General features: G+C 47.8%; 2 protein-coding genes across 5 annotated transcripts in view; one reads left to right on the top strand and one right to left on the bottom strand.

The window, feature by feature from the left end:
- Positions 1-222: 222 nt before the first annotated feature.
- PIGW (phosphatidylinositol glycan anchor biosynthesis class W) lies at positions 223-3623 on the bottom strand. Of its 3 annotated transcripts, XM_081115913.1 has the most exons (3): positions 3468-3623; positions 2582-2670; positions 223-2122 (listed from the first exon to the last, which is right to left on the bottom strand). In XM_081115913.1, exons 2-3 carry the CDS (start codon positions 2630-2632, stop codon positions 602-604), a joined length of 1572 nt encoding a protein of 523 aa, XP_080972039.1. In that variant the 5' UTR covers positions 2633-2670; positions 3468-3623; the 3' UTR covers positions 223-601. The 3 variants fall into 3 exon arrangements, with proteins under 3 accessions (XP_080972039.1, XP_080972038.1, XP_080972037.1); XM_081115912.1 differs by lacking the exon at positions 2582-2670 and having other exon boundaries at positions 3468-3546; XM_081115911.1 differs by lacking the exon at positions 3468-3623 and having other exon boundaries at positions 2582-2748.
- MYO19 (myosin XIX) overlaps positions 3581-15713 on the top strand; it is a 26664-nt gene continuing 14531 nt past the window's right edge. Inside the window, exons 1-8 of one of the 2 annotated variants that reach the window (XM_081115909.1) lie at positions 3581-3763; positions 4461-4593; positions 6293-6444; positions 7630-7768; positions 8095-8243; positions 9727-9840; positions 14525-14657; positions 15315-15384. In XM_081115909.1, coding sequence (XP_080972035.1) covers positions 6433-6444; positions 7630-7768; positions 8095-8243; positions 9727-9840; positions 14525-14657; positions 15315-15384 — 617 coding nt within the window. In that variant the 5' untranslated portion in view covers positions 3581-3763; positions 4461-4593; positions 6293-6432. The remainder of the gene's footprint in view (positions 3764-4460; positions 4594-6292; positions 6445-7629; positions 7769-8094; positions 8244-9726; positions 9841-14524; positions 14658-15314; positions 15385-15713) is intronic. The other variant, XM_081115910.1, reaches the window with a different exon arrangement.

The raw sequence follows: 15713 nt of genomic DNA, 5'->3' as shown, positions 1-15713 counted from the left end.
TGGTTGAGCATCGACCTATGATCCAGGAGGTCTTGTTCGATTCCTAGTCAGGGCATATGCCAAGGTTTCGGGCTCGATCCCTTGTAGGGGGCATACAGGAGGCAGCCTATCAATGACTCATCATTGATGGTTCTATCTCTCCCTCTCTCTGAAATCAATAAAAATTTTAAAAATTTTAAAGTTAAATAAAATTTGTAAAAAAAGTATTGACAATTTCACAATTCACACTATGCTTTACTGTATATATTAAAAAGACATATAATAAAAAATACATAATGGTATAAGGTGATATAAGTAAAAACCCTTCTCCCCAGTCTCCAACCTTCCAGTGTCACAACTATAAATACAAGTTTCTTTAAAATACTGAAATTTAATATTCTAACAAGTCACAAGGCCTTGTTTCTTCTCTATTGGTTTGTTTTACATAATGCAGAGATAGCATTAAAATATTAAGCCTTCCTACTGTTATAGAGGATTGAAACAGTTAATTTTATAATAAAATATCGTTAACACTGGATTGCCACAGCCTGTTTTCTTTACATTTAATATTTATTCTTCCTCATTAATAGCTCAGATACACACATCCAAACCCTACTGATCATCAAAATTTTATAGTCTTATCTTGTAAGTGTAGCATATATATAATTAAACAGTTGGTAAACATATAGAGATTGAGCACCGATAAGGCCCACAAGGTACTGCTGTGCAATGTATCTACCAACAGGTTGATTAGGCCAGTTGTTATATTTGACAGCAAGAAAAATATCAACTGGTTTCTGTTTAAAGCTGTGATTAAACAAAGACTGGATTTCTTTCTTTTAGCTTCAGAGACTAGAGATTCTGCATGCTTTTTATTTGTAGCAGGAGACTGGATAAGTTTCCAAGAACATGGTACTAGAGCCCCTTGAATTAGAAATTTGGCAAAACTCAAAATTATATCGCCCAGTAATAAACTACTCAGAAGAATCAGGCTAGAAGCAACTATCCAAATACAAAAGGCTAAATTGGCCATTCTTCGAGATGCTACTTCTACATTTACCTGAACTATGTAAAGAGATACAAAGAGGCTAATAGCTGTCAGTAGAATACAGTATGCTACTTTTATCCAGTCTTTGATATGTGATCTTTTTTTAAGCACATATGACCCTGTCTGCACACCAGCCATGTGTATTGCCACATACCCCAAGGTAGATATTATTCCTTCTCGGTTGGCATTTAATAAACCAACCCTTGTGCCACTGCCATCAGTGCCATACAAAATTAACCTTTTCAATGGGGTAAAGTCCAGGGCTAGCTGGTATAATACGGTAATGCTGATGGCCACAATCCAAGATTTATTTGGGGGGAAAAACATCAAAATCAGTGATGTTATCAATTTCACAACTATTAAGGTAAAGAAAAAGTTCCAGTGAACTCCATACTCAGTTAAATGTTCCTGATAGCCTATGGATTTTATAATGATTAATCGTCCCATTCCTAGGAAGACTAATGGCCGAACAGAGTACAATGACTTTAGGAAATAATCAAACCTGGACCCTTCCATACATTTTCTCCTAATCTCTGGACAAACCATTGCAGTCCCAAAAACAAAGCCTCCTACTCCAAAATCCATTGCTCCTGTCCCATAGAGCTCAGTTTTGGCAAATCTTCTGGGAAAAAGTGGGAAGTCCACAGCCAAAATGGCAACAGCAGTAAATGCACTGTTAATTACACGGAAACAGGAAATGGCTGGAATGTATTCTGATTCTACACTAATTTTTAAGAATTTTTCAAGGATTTTCTGGACAGGCATTCTGGCATAGCAAGTTCTCCGGCAGTATATTTGATAGAACAGCCCTGCTCCAAAGACAATTACAGTGAGGTACTCAAGGTAGACAAATGAAGACAAAATGGTCAAAGTGGTCACCTGGGGAACTATCAGGAAAACAAAGTCAATGAAGAATCGCGTTCTCGGGGTATGTGAAAAAGAACACAAGCGCTGCGAGAGAACAAGCAGGAGCCCTCTGCACAGGATACACAGTCCAGGCAAGCACAAGCCCTGGGTAATTTCCAGCACGCTGGTTCCATTGTGGTTACTGACAAAAGCTTCCTTCATCTGCTTCTGAGACATTTTTTCTTCTGCCTGTGAAAACAAGAGCAAAGGAATGCATTCGTGGAAATCAACAGCAATGTCCTTGTGCAAGTGGCATATACATGCACCTGTCTTGCTTTTATTCTTACCCTTGTTTCAAGAATAGAACCTAGGACTTGTGACCACCGCCCCCCAAGGATTGTGGGAAGAAGCCTAACACTTATACATTAGGATAAGAATGTCACACTAATGGTGTGAAATTATTGGTTAAAAAGCTTTAGCTATCTTCAGTATAAGGCAGACTCAGGAAGAAAGTCCATTTGGGATATAAAGCCTGAGAATGGAACCACAGACGGCTAGAAATTCCTATTACAGAACATAGTATATGTCATGAAGACTATGTAATGAAAACCGAATACACAGAACTAATGACTTTAAGTCAAATCCGAGACAGAGGGGAAGAGGGACAGGGGCAGAGGAAGTATTCAAGTACACGTTAGAGGTGGGCACCTTGGTTTCGGTTCGGAGCCCCTCTGAAACTACTGCCTCTAGTACAAGCATATGAGTCCTCCAGTGACCTCCTGAGCCGCAGACTGCTCCTGACATTTACAGAGAGCCAAATTTCACATTGGGTACCGGTAGGCAGAATGAATGGTAATGGGGGGGGGGGGGGTATAGCACATATTGTTTTAAAAGGATATAAAACGCCTCTCAAATAATAAATAAAACGCCTCTCTGCCACATGTCAATGTCTGAAAAGTGGCACACACGAAGAACACATTTGTTGGCCAAAGAAGAACCACGTTGAATAAATGAATGCACGAAGGTCTGAGCCCAGCAACAGTTCTTCGCGGTGAGAAACCGATCGGCTGGCCTTTAAAAATAAGAGTCCTTTTCCACCACCGCGTCGGGCCCTTCCTGGCACGTCCCGTGCTCCGGCTGGTGTCGGGAGCCGTCCCGGCAGAGGGCCATCCACCTCGGTCTGCTCGTCCGGCTACCGCCACACCGGCGGCTTCCGCCTCCCGAGCCCCGCTTCCGGCCAGCGGGGGGCGGCGCGCGCTTCCGGGCCGGCGGGTTGGCGCGCGCCCGGCCGCGGCTGGCGCCCGTTTCCCACGCCGCCTGTCAAGGGGCGGCGCAGCCCAGGTCCTCGGGTCTGGCCCAGGGCCGGTCCCGCAGAGGGGCCCGGCGCGGGAAAGGCGCGTCACGCGCCGCACCACCGCTCAGCCCCCGCGGCGAGGCCTATCGGGGCGACAGTCCGAGGCCCCGGCGCGGCATTCGGCCATGGCGGCCCCTGTGATAACGCCGAGCCCAGTGCGGGCCCGGAGACCCAGCAAGCCCTGCCTCCCGCGCCTCTCCCGCCGGAACTCCCGAGGCCTCCCTTGCACTCCCGTCTTACCCCAGACTCTCAAAATACGTGGTCCCAAGCGGAGACCGCAACTCCCGATCCCCGCATCCCGAGCGGGCCACGTGCGCCCCGCGCCGCGTGTGCGCGCCCCGCCCCGGGGAGGAGCCGGCGGGCCCGGCCGCTCGGCCAGAGCGGCTGCGGCGGGTGCGAGCCCGCAGCTCCTCTCTCCGGTTCGCTCCCGCCCCTCCTCTTCCCTCCGCTCGCCCGGCTCCTCCCGCCGCCCCTCCCTGCGCTCCCGCCTTTCCAGTCGGGCCCGGCGGGGGCCGCACGCTCAGGCCGCGGGATCGGTGAGTGCCACCCCCAGCCCGGGTCTGAAGCCCTTCAGCGACCCCGACGGGGCAGGGGGGCCGGGGCGCCCCCGAGCGCTGAGGAAGAAGGGGGCGCCTCCCCTCTCCAGAGCGCTTTCCCCTGCCCTTTCCCCTTTCCTTTTGACCCTCCCGTGTCCCGGGAGGAGGTAGCCTGGCTCCTGGCTCTTGCCAGGACTTTCCCTGAACAAGGACCTTTCATGGTCGCCCTCCACCTCTCCACCTTGCGGGCTGCGGGCGACCCGCGGGAAGGGGAACGTCCCAGTTGGCAGGCGGGGTCCCCGCCCCTGCTCCTCTCCTGAGGGACCCTGGAGGGGGCGGCTGCCCCGGGAGGCGTCAGGGCGGCCGCGCCCTTGGCTGGGGTCACGTCCACCTTCCCGGGAAGGACGGACTCTCCCGTGCCAGGTGCCTAAGAAGCGGCATCCCCGCGCTGGGCCCGGCGGGCTCCTCGCCAGGACCGGGAGCCCCGGGTTCCCGCCGGGAACCTCTGGGCGGGGCCGGCGCGGCTCGCGGACCCTCACCCGGCTTTTCTACTCTGCCCGCCCCCCGCCCCCGCGCCGGGAGCCGGGGCTGGGAGGAGGAGGAGCTGGCGGTCGGGCGAGCTCGCCGCGCCTAGGCGGGGTGTTCCATGTCTTCACTACCCGCTCCCTCCTGCCCACGGTGGTCACACCCTTTCCAGAACTTCTTGGCCGGTAACCACGAAGTCGACCGGGAGCCAGAGCCGGGAGGACTGGAGAAAACCGCTCTGGCTTGACTCTGGCTGGGAGCTGACGCTGCACATAGTAACCAGCGTTTGCAGAGAGCTCTCACAGGTACCGCCACCCATTTGATCCTGAACTCTGCACTGCCAGGTCTGGGTAGTTACTATTCCTTTTCGCAAACTTCAGGGGCTTGGGGTGGGGCTGCAAACCTTCTGGGTCAGTGTGATGTGGAGGGTGAAGACTCCAGGAGACAGAGAAGCCTCCTGCTCCATCGTCTCTGCTAGACAGAAATATCCTATTTTCCTATAGCCAGTAGTTCATGGGTGGGAGGCTGAGCTCAGCTAGATGCTCCAGGAAGAGAAACGTGGGAGAGAAATCACAGCTCAGTCATTCACTGGTCGGTCACATCACCTTCCCGGCCCACTCTGATTCCTTATCTTGCAAATGGAGATAGTAAAACCTACCTCAAAAGGAGTGGTTGTGAAGGTTGCAAATGAAGACAAAGTTTAGAGAACTCTAGTGATCTGCATCCGGGGGACGTGGGCTTTGGGTTCTAACCCCCACAACCTCTTGCACTCGGCCTCTGAGCCTAAGATGAGCTTCCAGTTGAGGGAGTTTTGTTCTTGAGTTTCCAGAGCTGTCCCTTGGACCAGATACAGTCAGTGTCCACAGTGAATGTGTCCAACACAGTCTTGATGCCCTTCTCTGCCTGAATTGTTCATTTTCAAGTTTCCATGGAAGTTATATTCCTGAGTTCTTTCAAAAGCTAAGATGTATTCAGAGCCTCAAGAAAGGCTCCACCGGCCTGGGAAATTCTTTTTTTTTTTTTTTTTAATATATCTTTATTGATTTCAGAGAGAGGAAAGGAGAGGGAGAGATAGAAACATCTATGATAAGAGTCATTGATCGGCTGCCTCCTGCACACCCCTGACTGGGGATCGAGGGGATCGAGCCCACAATCCGGGCATGTGCCCTGACCAGGAATCGAACCCTGATCGCCTGGATCCTAGGCCGATGCTCAGCTGCTGAGCCATGCCCGGCTGGGCCAGCCTGGGAAATTCTGAGTCTGAGGGTCACTTAAGAGTTTTTCCAGAGATTGGCCTAGGCCCAGCCTCACAACACCCCCTCTTTCAGATGGCTTCCCCTCCTCTGAAATTTTCATCTTTTTAAAGTTGACATTGGAGCGTTTCACCTGATTAGTGCCCCCAAATATCGTTAATTTTACTAGCAGTATTCCCCCTCTGAGTGGATATTCAAATTTGTACTTTGAGGGGTGCTTTCAATCCATGACCTCACTGACCTTCACAACCACTCCATTTGAGGTAGATTTTACTATCTCCATTTGCAAGATGAGGAATCAAAGTGGACCAGGAAGGTGATATGACTGACCAGTGAACGAGCCGTGATTGCTCTCCCTCATTTCTCTTCCTGGAGCATCTAGTTTACTTCAGCCTCCCACCCATGAACTACTGGCTATACTAAAATAGGATATTTCTGTCTAGCGGAGAGGACAGGGCACCAGGTTACTCTGTCTCCCAGTGTCTTCGCCCTCCATATCACACTGACCCAGAAGATTTGCAGCCCCACCCCAAACCCCCATAGTACAACTAGCTCTGAAGGAGCACAGAGAGCCTCCAGAAGCTCTTGTGAAAGTTTCCCATTCCCTAATTGGCAGGGAACAGAAAAGACTCCCTCTGTGCCCCTGCTCACTCTGGTTCTCATTTTGGCTCCTCTGCTTAGTATGAGGAGTGAGTCACCCTGGAGAAGTGCTCACCTGTGTGTGGTCCTTGTCTTCTCTCTCATGCCATAGGCTCTGGAGTGACTCATCTCAGATTCCTCCCGAACTGAGCCCTTTGCTGGACCGATGCCCCAGCCTGTGTCCTCATGACTAGGCGGATAGCCCTCCTTGTGCCTGGGACCCAGAACCCTGGCTGACCACTCTGAAGCAGGATGCTCCAGCAGGTAAACCTCACCCCTAGATAACCCAGGCCCTGAAGCACCTGAAGCACCTTTGCATCTTTTGCTTGTCTAAATGCAATTTCACTGCCCTGTCTCGGAAGGAAGGAAAAAACCCCTTAAAGGTCTTTCTTCTTTTCTCTCTTCAAGTAGTTATTCCAACACCTTTCACCTGCTGTTAAGAAGTTCTTCCTGATACCTAATTTGAATCTCTCCTGTTGTAGCTTATAGCTCTTTTCCCTGGGGTGGTTAAGGGAATCGTTGTGCATCATGGTGGGCCTAAGTTCAGAGAAGAGGCAACATCTTTGGAAAGAAGTGTGTTCCTGGGTCTCTCAGATGACACTTGCCACCTGGGCTTGTGGGGTTTGAATTTGTAGGGTTCACTGTTCTCATTGGAAACCCACACATGTCATATCACAGACCCCTTCCTCCAAAAGCAGATTTCAGCCAGGTTACTGTCTTCTCCTACTCCTCACCCCATCTTCCTGCACCCTGCAGAGAGACAGCAGGAAAAATGGGGAGAAGAAACATGTGGAAAGTGTTGGCATCACACATAGGTGAGGGAGGAGAAAGGGCCTGTTTCCCTTGGTGCCCATTTTTTACCTCATCTGACTTCTGAGCCTCTTAAGTAGACCCAGGGCAAAGGAAACTGTGTGATTAGCCAGACTAAATTTAAGCCCCAAGAGGCAACTGATGAAGGCATGGAGCTACATCACAACTGATTTTTTTATCTCAAGTGGAATGGTTTCTTTCAAAAAAGGCCCAAGCATGGTTCTTTTCCTTTGCGACACTCCTATAGCCATGGTCTCCAACCCCTCCAGGCCCAGTAAGGCTAGTAGCTCGCCAGCCTGGAAGCTGGAGCTCATGGCATAGGAGATGGGATAGCATTTGTTGATTTATTGAGTATACACTGTGTGCCAAAAACTAAGTGCTTTGTATATCACTTCTTTTTCTTCCCAATAGCCCTGTGGACTGGGTTTTATTTTCTTTTACTTACAAATAAACTATGGCTCAGAGAGGTTAAGTAACTTAACCAGGCTCTCACACCTAACAGGTGGCAGAACTGAAATTTGAACCCAAGCAGACTATGCTACTGGAAGCCAGTTCTCTTTCCACTGTACAGGCCTCCACCCTACATAGCCGCCAGCTGGCCTGAGTCCCACCTCTCCTGGCCCTGTTATTCCCTCCCAGGTGAATGGCCATAGTTCAGGCCCTGATGCCCATGGTGGGGAAGCCCTCAGAGAAGACCTGCAGGAGTTCCTGGGCCAGGAGGCCCCACTGCACCTGCTGGATGACCTCACCAAGGTGAATCCTGTAACGCTGGAGACAGGTATGAGCCTCCCTTTCCTCAAGAGTGTAGAGGTTTGGTGTGGGTATTAAGCTCAGGTTCCCCTGGCCAGACCAAGGCAGGCAGGACTCCTGACCTGGAGCCAGATACACTGCTTCAGACCTGCTGGCAGCTGTACCTGGGCTCCCCAGCACAGACTTTGCTCCACATTTGGCACTCATCTTAATTAGATCTTGTACCTATTCATCAGGGAGCTTGCTGGGATATAATGGCTGTTGGCTAATTACAGAGGGAGCGCTGTTAGGTGGATGTTGGTGTGTGCTTGTGTCTGCATTTGAGCCAGAGTTTGCAAAACACTTCTGCCTCAGTCCTGAGGTGTTTGCAGGCCCGGTATATGGCAGATACATTCTACACCAATGCTGGCTGCACCCTGGTGGCTCTGAACCCCTTCAAGCCCGTCCCTCAGCTCTACTCACCAGAGTTGATGAGAGAGTACCACGCTGCTCCTCAGCCCCAGGTAAGACTCACCACTTCCCGGGCCTCAGGCCCCCCCTACCTCCCTGAGGCCTCCTTGCAGCTTCCCTGTCTTTACATCTCTTCATCAGCCGTGCAGTCATTCAAATTCTGCTGGTGCCACAGCCCTGCCCACCAGGAGCTCAAGGAATTTTGGACACATGATAGTGGTACAAAGTGGGAGATAAAGATCTGTTTAAGTGAGTTTGGGTCATTAAATAGTGACATAGGACCAAGTATTTTTTTCTTATTTGTGGATTTATGAACAGGGAAGGATTTACAAAGGTATATTTGCGTATTTAACAAACCGCTGTCTGGGAAAAGGATAACGTTACATGTGCTGAGGATTACCCTAGAAAATTCAGCAGCGCGTTCATCTCTGAGCACAGTGCATTCTTACAGGGATGGGCGGGGGCAGTGCAGGCAGGGGATAGACTAGCTGGTGTTAAAGTGCATCGTGTTCAGGGAGAGGCAAGAGCAGGCTTGGCAGGAAGGAGCTCTTAGGCAGAAAGGCAGTAGATGAGGTAAGGAGAGAGATGAGCTGAGGCTGGTGGGGAAGGGTCTGAGGCAGAGTCCACAAGGCCGCTTCCCAGGAGCGGGGGTAGGACTGGAAGGAGCCCACTGTGGGGATAATTACTCTGAAAGTTGGGAGAGTTGTGTTAAGGAAGGTGAGACAGGAGGCAGGGAGAACAGTTGGAGACTTTGTAATAGTCCAGGTGAGAAGTGACTGGGGCAAGAGCAGATGGAGAGAGGGACAGCTCTGAGACCATCCAAAACTGTGCCTTCTCCCTTCAGGAAGCTGTGGGTAGGTGATCGCTGTGGGGTGGGCAGTGCTGGGCTGGCTAGGCATCGTGCAGATGGGCTGGCCCTCCAGGAACTCACGCATGGTTAAGTGTCCAAGTGAAATCATGTGAAGTCTGTCCTGAGATCCCATATCTCACTGATCGTCTGCCTCCTCAAAGGCAAAAGCCATGTCACGACCCCATTTCCCCAGTGCCCACCATGATGCCTAGCACATTGAGGACAATTAATATTTGGTGACGGAAAGGAGAGTAGTGGCCTTGGGGCGCAAATCAGATGGTTGCACTTACTTGCTGAGTGGCCTTGGGAAGGTTATTTAACCCCTCCGAACCTCAGATTTCTCATCTATAAAATAAGGTTAGCTGTCTGACTAATGCAGACTTCTTAGGCAGTAACTGGAAAGAAAGTTCTTTACAAACTGCAAAATACAATAACAAAATAATAAAGAGCAGATGAAGACAATTAAGATGAAATGGGAGAACAAAATGCTCAAGGCTAGCTATGCTTCCAGACTCAGGTGGGTGGGAAAGCCACCAGGGGGATCCCACAGTTGGGCCTGACACACATCTAGGAAATTTTTCTAGAGCACTGCTGTTGGTGGGCTCCTCATCTCAGCCATCATTGGATCAGCCATTCCTTGAAAACAGGCATTCCTTTGCATGACCTTTCACCCCTTGATGTTTCAGAAACTGAAGCCCCACATCTTCACTGTGGGTGAACAGACCTACAGGAACGTCAAGAGCCTGATTGAGCCGGTCAACCAGTCTATCGTTGTCAGTGGAGAGAGTGGTGCTGGAAAGGTAGGAGGGCATCTTTCCCACCCTGTCTACTTCGTGACTGGCTGGGTGGGCAGAGAGGCAAGGGGTCATTCCATGTGGAGCCGTATGCTACCTAGTCATTCCCAGATAGGCCGGCTTAAGCAGGGAGTCAGTGTGTAGTGGTGGGCAAGCTGGAAAGGAAATCAAGAGACAGGATTCTAGTCCAGGCTCTTCCACCAGCTCCGATGTAACTCTAGGTGAGATACTCCCTCCCCAAGCCTTCGTTTTCTTATCAAAGGTCCCTCCCAGCTCTGATACCAATGGAAACAAAAGGTAGCTATTGGGGATCCCAGCATAGTGGTTCAGAGCACATCAGAAAGATATTTAGCTTCTGCAAACCTCACCTGTAAAATGGCAAGGAGGGGAGGACCGACACCGAATTCATGGGACTTCTGTGAGAGTTAAATGAACCAGTGCACAAAGACACTGAAAGTAGCTGGGGTTACTTGAGGGAAAGGGTTTATTGGAGTAGCCCACCTGTATCCTCTATGTTGCCCATGATGACAAGGGCAGGGCCTTGGACCAGAAGCTCCTGGTGTGGTCATGTGATTCCCTGGGTGGCAGAACCACAATAGGTGAGACTGAATGTTGCACAAGGATGGGTGAGGAGTTGCACAGCTAGTCAGAGGAGGCTACTGGCCCAGGCTTTGCCGCCTTCTTGCCAGATCTCACCCAGCCACCCCACCCTTTCTGCTAAACTTACATTCATAAGGGATTCTTTGCGCCATAAACTCCCTCTATATACTCTCACATATGAGAGAATTGCTGAGCACTGAGTATCTGCCAGATTCTAGGCCCTGGGCTAGCTACTGAGGAGTGGCAGGGGGAGGAACAGAGATGTAAAATGCAACGTCTGGCTTTCAGGGGGCACTTAGTCCACTGGGAAAGATAGACAAGGAAACAGATGAAGACAGTAAGCTGCAGAGATGAGAACTTGGACTTGGGTGAGGCGGGATCTTCGAGAGCTATATCAAGGTGGCTAGTGCAATGGCACATGTCCTGCTCCTGAATGAAGCCCACTGTCCCTCTGGGGAGCTGAGGCTTGAGACTCATGCAACCAGAGCTCAGTAACCCATCATTGAGCAGCTGCTGTGGTCATGGGCTGGGCCTGGCATGTTTTTTACATTTATTTTTAACAAATAGCATAGTTCAAAAATCAAGCAATACTACAAGACTTCCAAAGACAAACGGCAACCCTGCCCCATATCTCTCAACCCTCTGGCCACTTTCACACCTTGTAGCAGTTTATTTGTTTTTTTTATCATATTTCTAACTGACATGCTTATATTGTTAGTTACTGATTTTTTCAGCTTTGGACCTAATCTTTTCATTTCCTACTTTGTTGAGGACTTAGTCCTATTTCCCTGTCCCCAAACACATATGTAATTTTATCATGATTTCTAATTAAGTTAATATACAGTACTTATATTATAACCATGTAATCTATGATTATACTTCCTTGTATAGTTTTTACTTTCCCTCATGTAATTAACCCATTTTCCCACTTGTTTAGTTTCTACATGCCTATTATTAAATTATTACCAAACTTGTCACCACAGCTTTTCCAGCCTGTTCAACTGGCAAGTGCACCTCTTTCTTTTCTTCCTCTGTGGTGCCCTTCCCAGAGCTCTCAGATCTGCTCCCATCTGGACTGGTGGCTGCCTACGGCTATACCTGGGAGTTCTCTGCCTCACTCTGGGGGTCCAGGTTGCCCTCTGTCCTATCATAAATCCCTGTTGCTGGAATATTCCAGGGCTTCCATCTTCCTTTACTGCCTTGTTTTTATGGAGCACATTCTTTAGTACCTTCCTGAAAAGGGTGGTAAATGGACGGCAAATTTTTGAGTTGTTGCACATCTGAAAATGTTTATTCTGCCTCAAATTGGACACGTTGACTGGGTTTTATAATTTCAGGTTAGAAACAATTGTCTTTCCAAATTTAGAAGTTTTTTCTTTTCTTTTTTTTTTTTTTTTTTACATGCTCTTGGCTAGAATCGAACCCGGGACCCTCCAGGCCGAGGACCCATACTCTAACCACTGAGAAAACCTGCTAGGGCTAGAAGTTTTTTCATATATATATATATATATATATATATATATATATATTTTTTTTTTTTTTTTTTTTTTTAATATATCTTTATTGATTTTAGAGAGAAGAAGGGAGAGACAGAAACATCAATGATGAGAGAGGCATTGATCAGCTGCCTCCTGCACCCCCCTGACTGGGGATTGAGCCCGAAACCCGGGCATGTGCCCTGACCAGGAATCGAACTGCGATCTCCTGGATCCTATGTTGGTGCTCAATTGCTGAGCCACGCCGGCTGGGCTCTTATATATTCTTTTGAGGGTCCCAAACTATAAATGGTGTTTTGTTTTTTCTTTCTAAAAGTTTTTAGGGTCTTTCTTATCTGTAGGTATTAAAACTCCCAGTGGAGTATCTTGGCATGGTCTTTGTTTTTACTTTCTATGTTGGATACTTCGCATGGGTCTTTTTAACTTGGAAACTCGTGTTTTTTTGTTTAGGGAAATATTTTGGTAGTATAATAATTTATTCCCCTCTGTTTTCTCTTTCTGGAGCTCCTACTAGTAACTTTTAATTAATTGTCTAATATTCTTATTTTTCTCACCTATTCTTCCATCTCAACATTTGTTTTATCTTCTAGAAGATAGTCCCTACTTTACCTTTCCAATTTTTTATTTTATTTTTTGCTTCCCCCTATTTTAATACCTTTAAATTCTTTTGAATTCTGAATCTTTGTTAAAATTTTTAATTCTAAGAATACTTTCTTGTTCTCTGAATATTATTTTCCCCTCAATATCTTGGTCTTATTTCATAGGTTCAACATCTTCTATGATTGAGGATATATCATGATTTTTACTTGTGCTCCTTGCATTGACTCTGTTTCCTTCTAGTTTCTTTTCCTCCATTTGTTGTTATATTTGTCATTCATGTAAAAGAAGTTTACCAAATAGTTAATGGTCCTTGAATATTTGTTCATACTTAAGAATAAAGCATTAAGCAACTGATTAGGATCTCTGTGTTTACGGACAGGAGGCCTCATTATAGGTAGCTTTCTAAACTTGTGGGAACATGAATACTTATAATTTTCCTCATGAGCTTATCAGTGTCTCTAGAAAAGATTTTTCTAATCTCTTCATCAGAGAAACATGAACTATAAAGAATGCAATGGAAATGATAAAAATTTTAAACATGATAAACAATTTCTCCATGCTTATCAGCATACAGACATGGAAAAGAAGACATCAGTGAACTTGACAGTAGGTCAACAGAAATAGTCCAAGTTGAAAGACAAAAAGGCACATCCAGGAGCTGTGGTACAGTACTTGTAATTGGTGTCTCAGAAGAGGACACAAGTCAGAAGTAATACTGTAATACCTTTCAAAATTAACAAAAGATAGCAAGCACGGATCCTGGATGTTCAGGAAACACTGCGCGAGATGAAAGAAAGAAAAAGGAACAAACTGCCAATGTCAGAAATAAAAGAATTGACATCATAGATATCAGTCTATAGATAAAGATCCTGCAGATTGATAAGAAATTATTATGAACAACTTAATTCCAATAAATTCTACAATTTAGATGAAATAGAGAAGTATTTGAAATACACAAACTATGGAAGCTCAAACAAGAAAAGATATATAACCTGAATGGTAGTTTAAAACCTTTCCACAAAGAAAGCTGTAGGCCCGGGTGGCTTCACTTGTGAATTCTATCAAGTATTTAAGGAAGTAATGTTACTAATACTTTCAGAAAATAGGAAAGGGGAGCCCGGCCGAGCATGGCTCAGTGGTTGAGCGTCCACCTGGGATCCAGGCGATCAGGGTTCGATTCCTGGTCAGGGCACATGCCCGGGTTGCGGGCTCGATCAATGACTCTCATCATTGATGTTTCTATCTCTCTCTCTCCCTCTCCTTTCCTCTCTCTGAAATCAATAAAGATATATAAAAAAAAAAAAGAAAGAAAGAAAGAAAATAGGGAAGGGGGAACATCTCACACCTCATAGACCTACTAGCGAATTTATAAAAAAGCTACTACAACTAAAAAGTTGTAGTGAGGTGTAGAGAGTTTAGTAAGGTGACAGGTACAGAGTCAATATATAAAAATCAATTGTATTTCTATGTCCTACCAACAAACAGTTGATTAAAAACAAAACAGTAAGAATTTTATAATGAGATTGCCTGGGTATAAATCAGAGCCCTATCATTTACTAAATATGTGATCTTCAATAAAACTTAAAATTTCCCTGTGGCTCAGTTCCATCATTTTGAAAACAGGTATCATTGCACCTGCATCTATGATTGGTAAGAAGATGCATGGAAAGTCTCCTTAACTCAGAGTAATCAATATTAGCTGTGAGTCCTCAGAGACACAGTAGCCTGCTGCGGTCAGGGTATGTTGTCCCTTCTCTGCCCCAGGCCCCCTCGTTTCTTAAATGCATCCTCTGGAGCCAGAAGCAGAAATAACCACTCCCCATTTCACAGAGGGGAAGTGCCTCGCCCAAGAACCCAACTGAATTCAGCACTCACAAATTTAGTTAGCACCACGCGTGTGGAGAAGACTGTGCTAGTGGGCACCAGTCCCTCGGGCAGGCTCAGACGTGGGAGGGAACTCGGACACCGCTGCCACAGGGCTGTTTCTGCCGCAGACATGGACATCCCGTTGCCTGATGAAGTTCTACGCCGTGGTGGCCGCCTCGCCCACATCCTGGGAGAGCCACAAGATTGCAGAGAGAATCGAGCAGCGAATCTTGAACTCCAACCCTGTCATGGAAGCTTTTGGTGAGCTCAGTGTCCTCTGCACAGCCCCTCAGTCCCATGTTCTCTAGGATTTGCCACCTTCCAGGGAGAGGAGAGTAAGACCCTCTCTTTGGGGGTGAGAGGATGAGTTTATCATATGCCTTCTTGAACTCCCAACCTCCTCCCAGGTACGCTTAGCCTCTTTCCAATAGAGGTGCCACCAGCCAGTCATCTCCTCCCTCCAGCCTAGGCGGATGTAACAGTGGTGATGGAGAGGACCTTGTGGCTCTAGTCCAGACCCTGTCCTTCATTACAGTTTCCTAATGATTCAGAGGAAAGGGGGACTTGTCTGAGGATGTACAACAATTAGTGTCCATGTTGGGACTCTAGATGTTGTGTCTTACTGTCTAACTCAATAGTGACAGCCTGTTGTTTTTTATTCTTTCCCTTCAAAGAAGACAGTCCCTGGCTGCCGGGACTTGCTCATTTTAATTCATTGCCAGGAAGGTCTTCTAACTCCTGAATCACACTTGCTGAAAGCCGAGTGCCCTTTCCTTAGTCCTGTCCCTGTGACATGGAAACAAAAAGGAGCCTTTAGATGACTTGAGGATAAGACATGGCCCCAGCAGGCCTGCAGCCACCTTGGTCCATGAGGGCTCTGTAGACAGGGAGCGGTATGAACAGAGGTGTAATCTGCAGGGAATGCGCGCACGCTGAGGAACAGCAACAGCAGCCGCTTTGGGAAGTTCATCCAGCTCCAGCTGAACAGGTAGTCGCTGCTGCCGCCCTGGCTGATGGGAGGACGGGGCAGGGAGTCCACAAGTGGCTGGAACCATCTCTAGCCTGGACCACCCCTGTAGGCAGAACCCTGCTCCTCCTGGCATGCACGTATATGGGATTTATTAGGGTCAGTGAACCCTGAGGGTGGTCTTTGAATCTAGAGAACTGTAGTTACTCCAGCCTTGGGGACCCTGGGGCGGTGTGCTTGTCCCATCCTTTGTGTTCCTTCTGGCTTCTATCCTTGCTTGGGAACGTCTAGTTAAACAGCCACCCCTGAGCTTAAAGCTGGCAGGGCTTCTGCTCCTGCCTTGGGATGGG

This window comes from Miniopterus schreibersii (assembly GCF_964146895.1).
Source record: "Miniopterus schreibersii genome assembly, chromosome: 16".
NCBI lineage: Eukaryota > Metazoa > Chordata > Mammalia > Chiroptera > Miniopteridae > Miniopterus > Miniopterus schreibersii.
The sequence above is the reverse complement of the archived record's forward strand: the minus strand, read 5'-3'. Positions and strand labels throughout refer to the sequence as shown.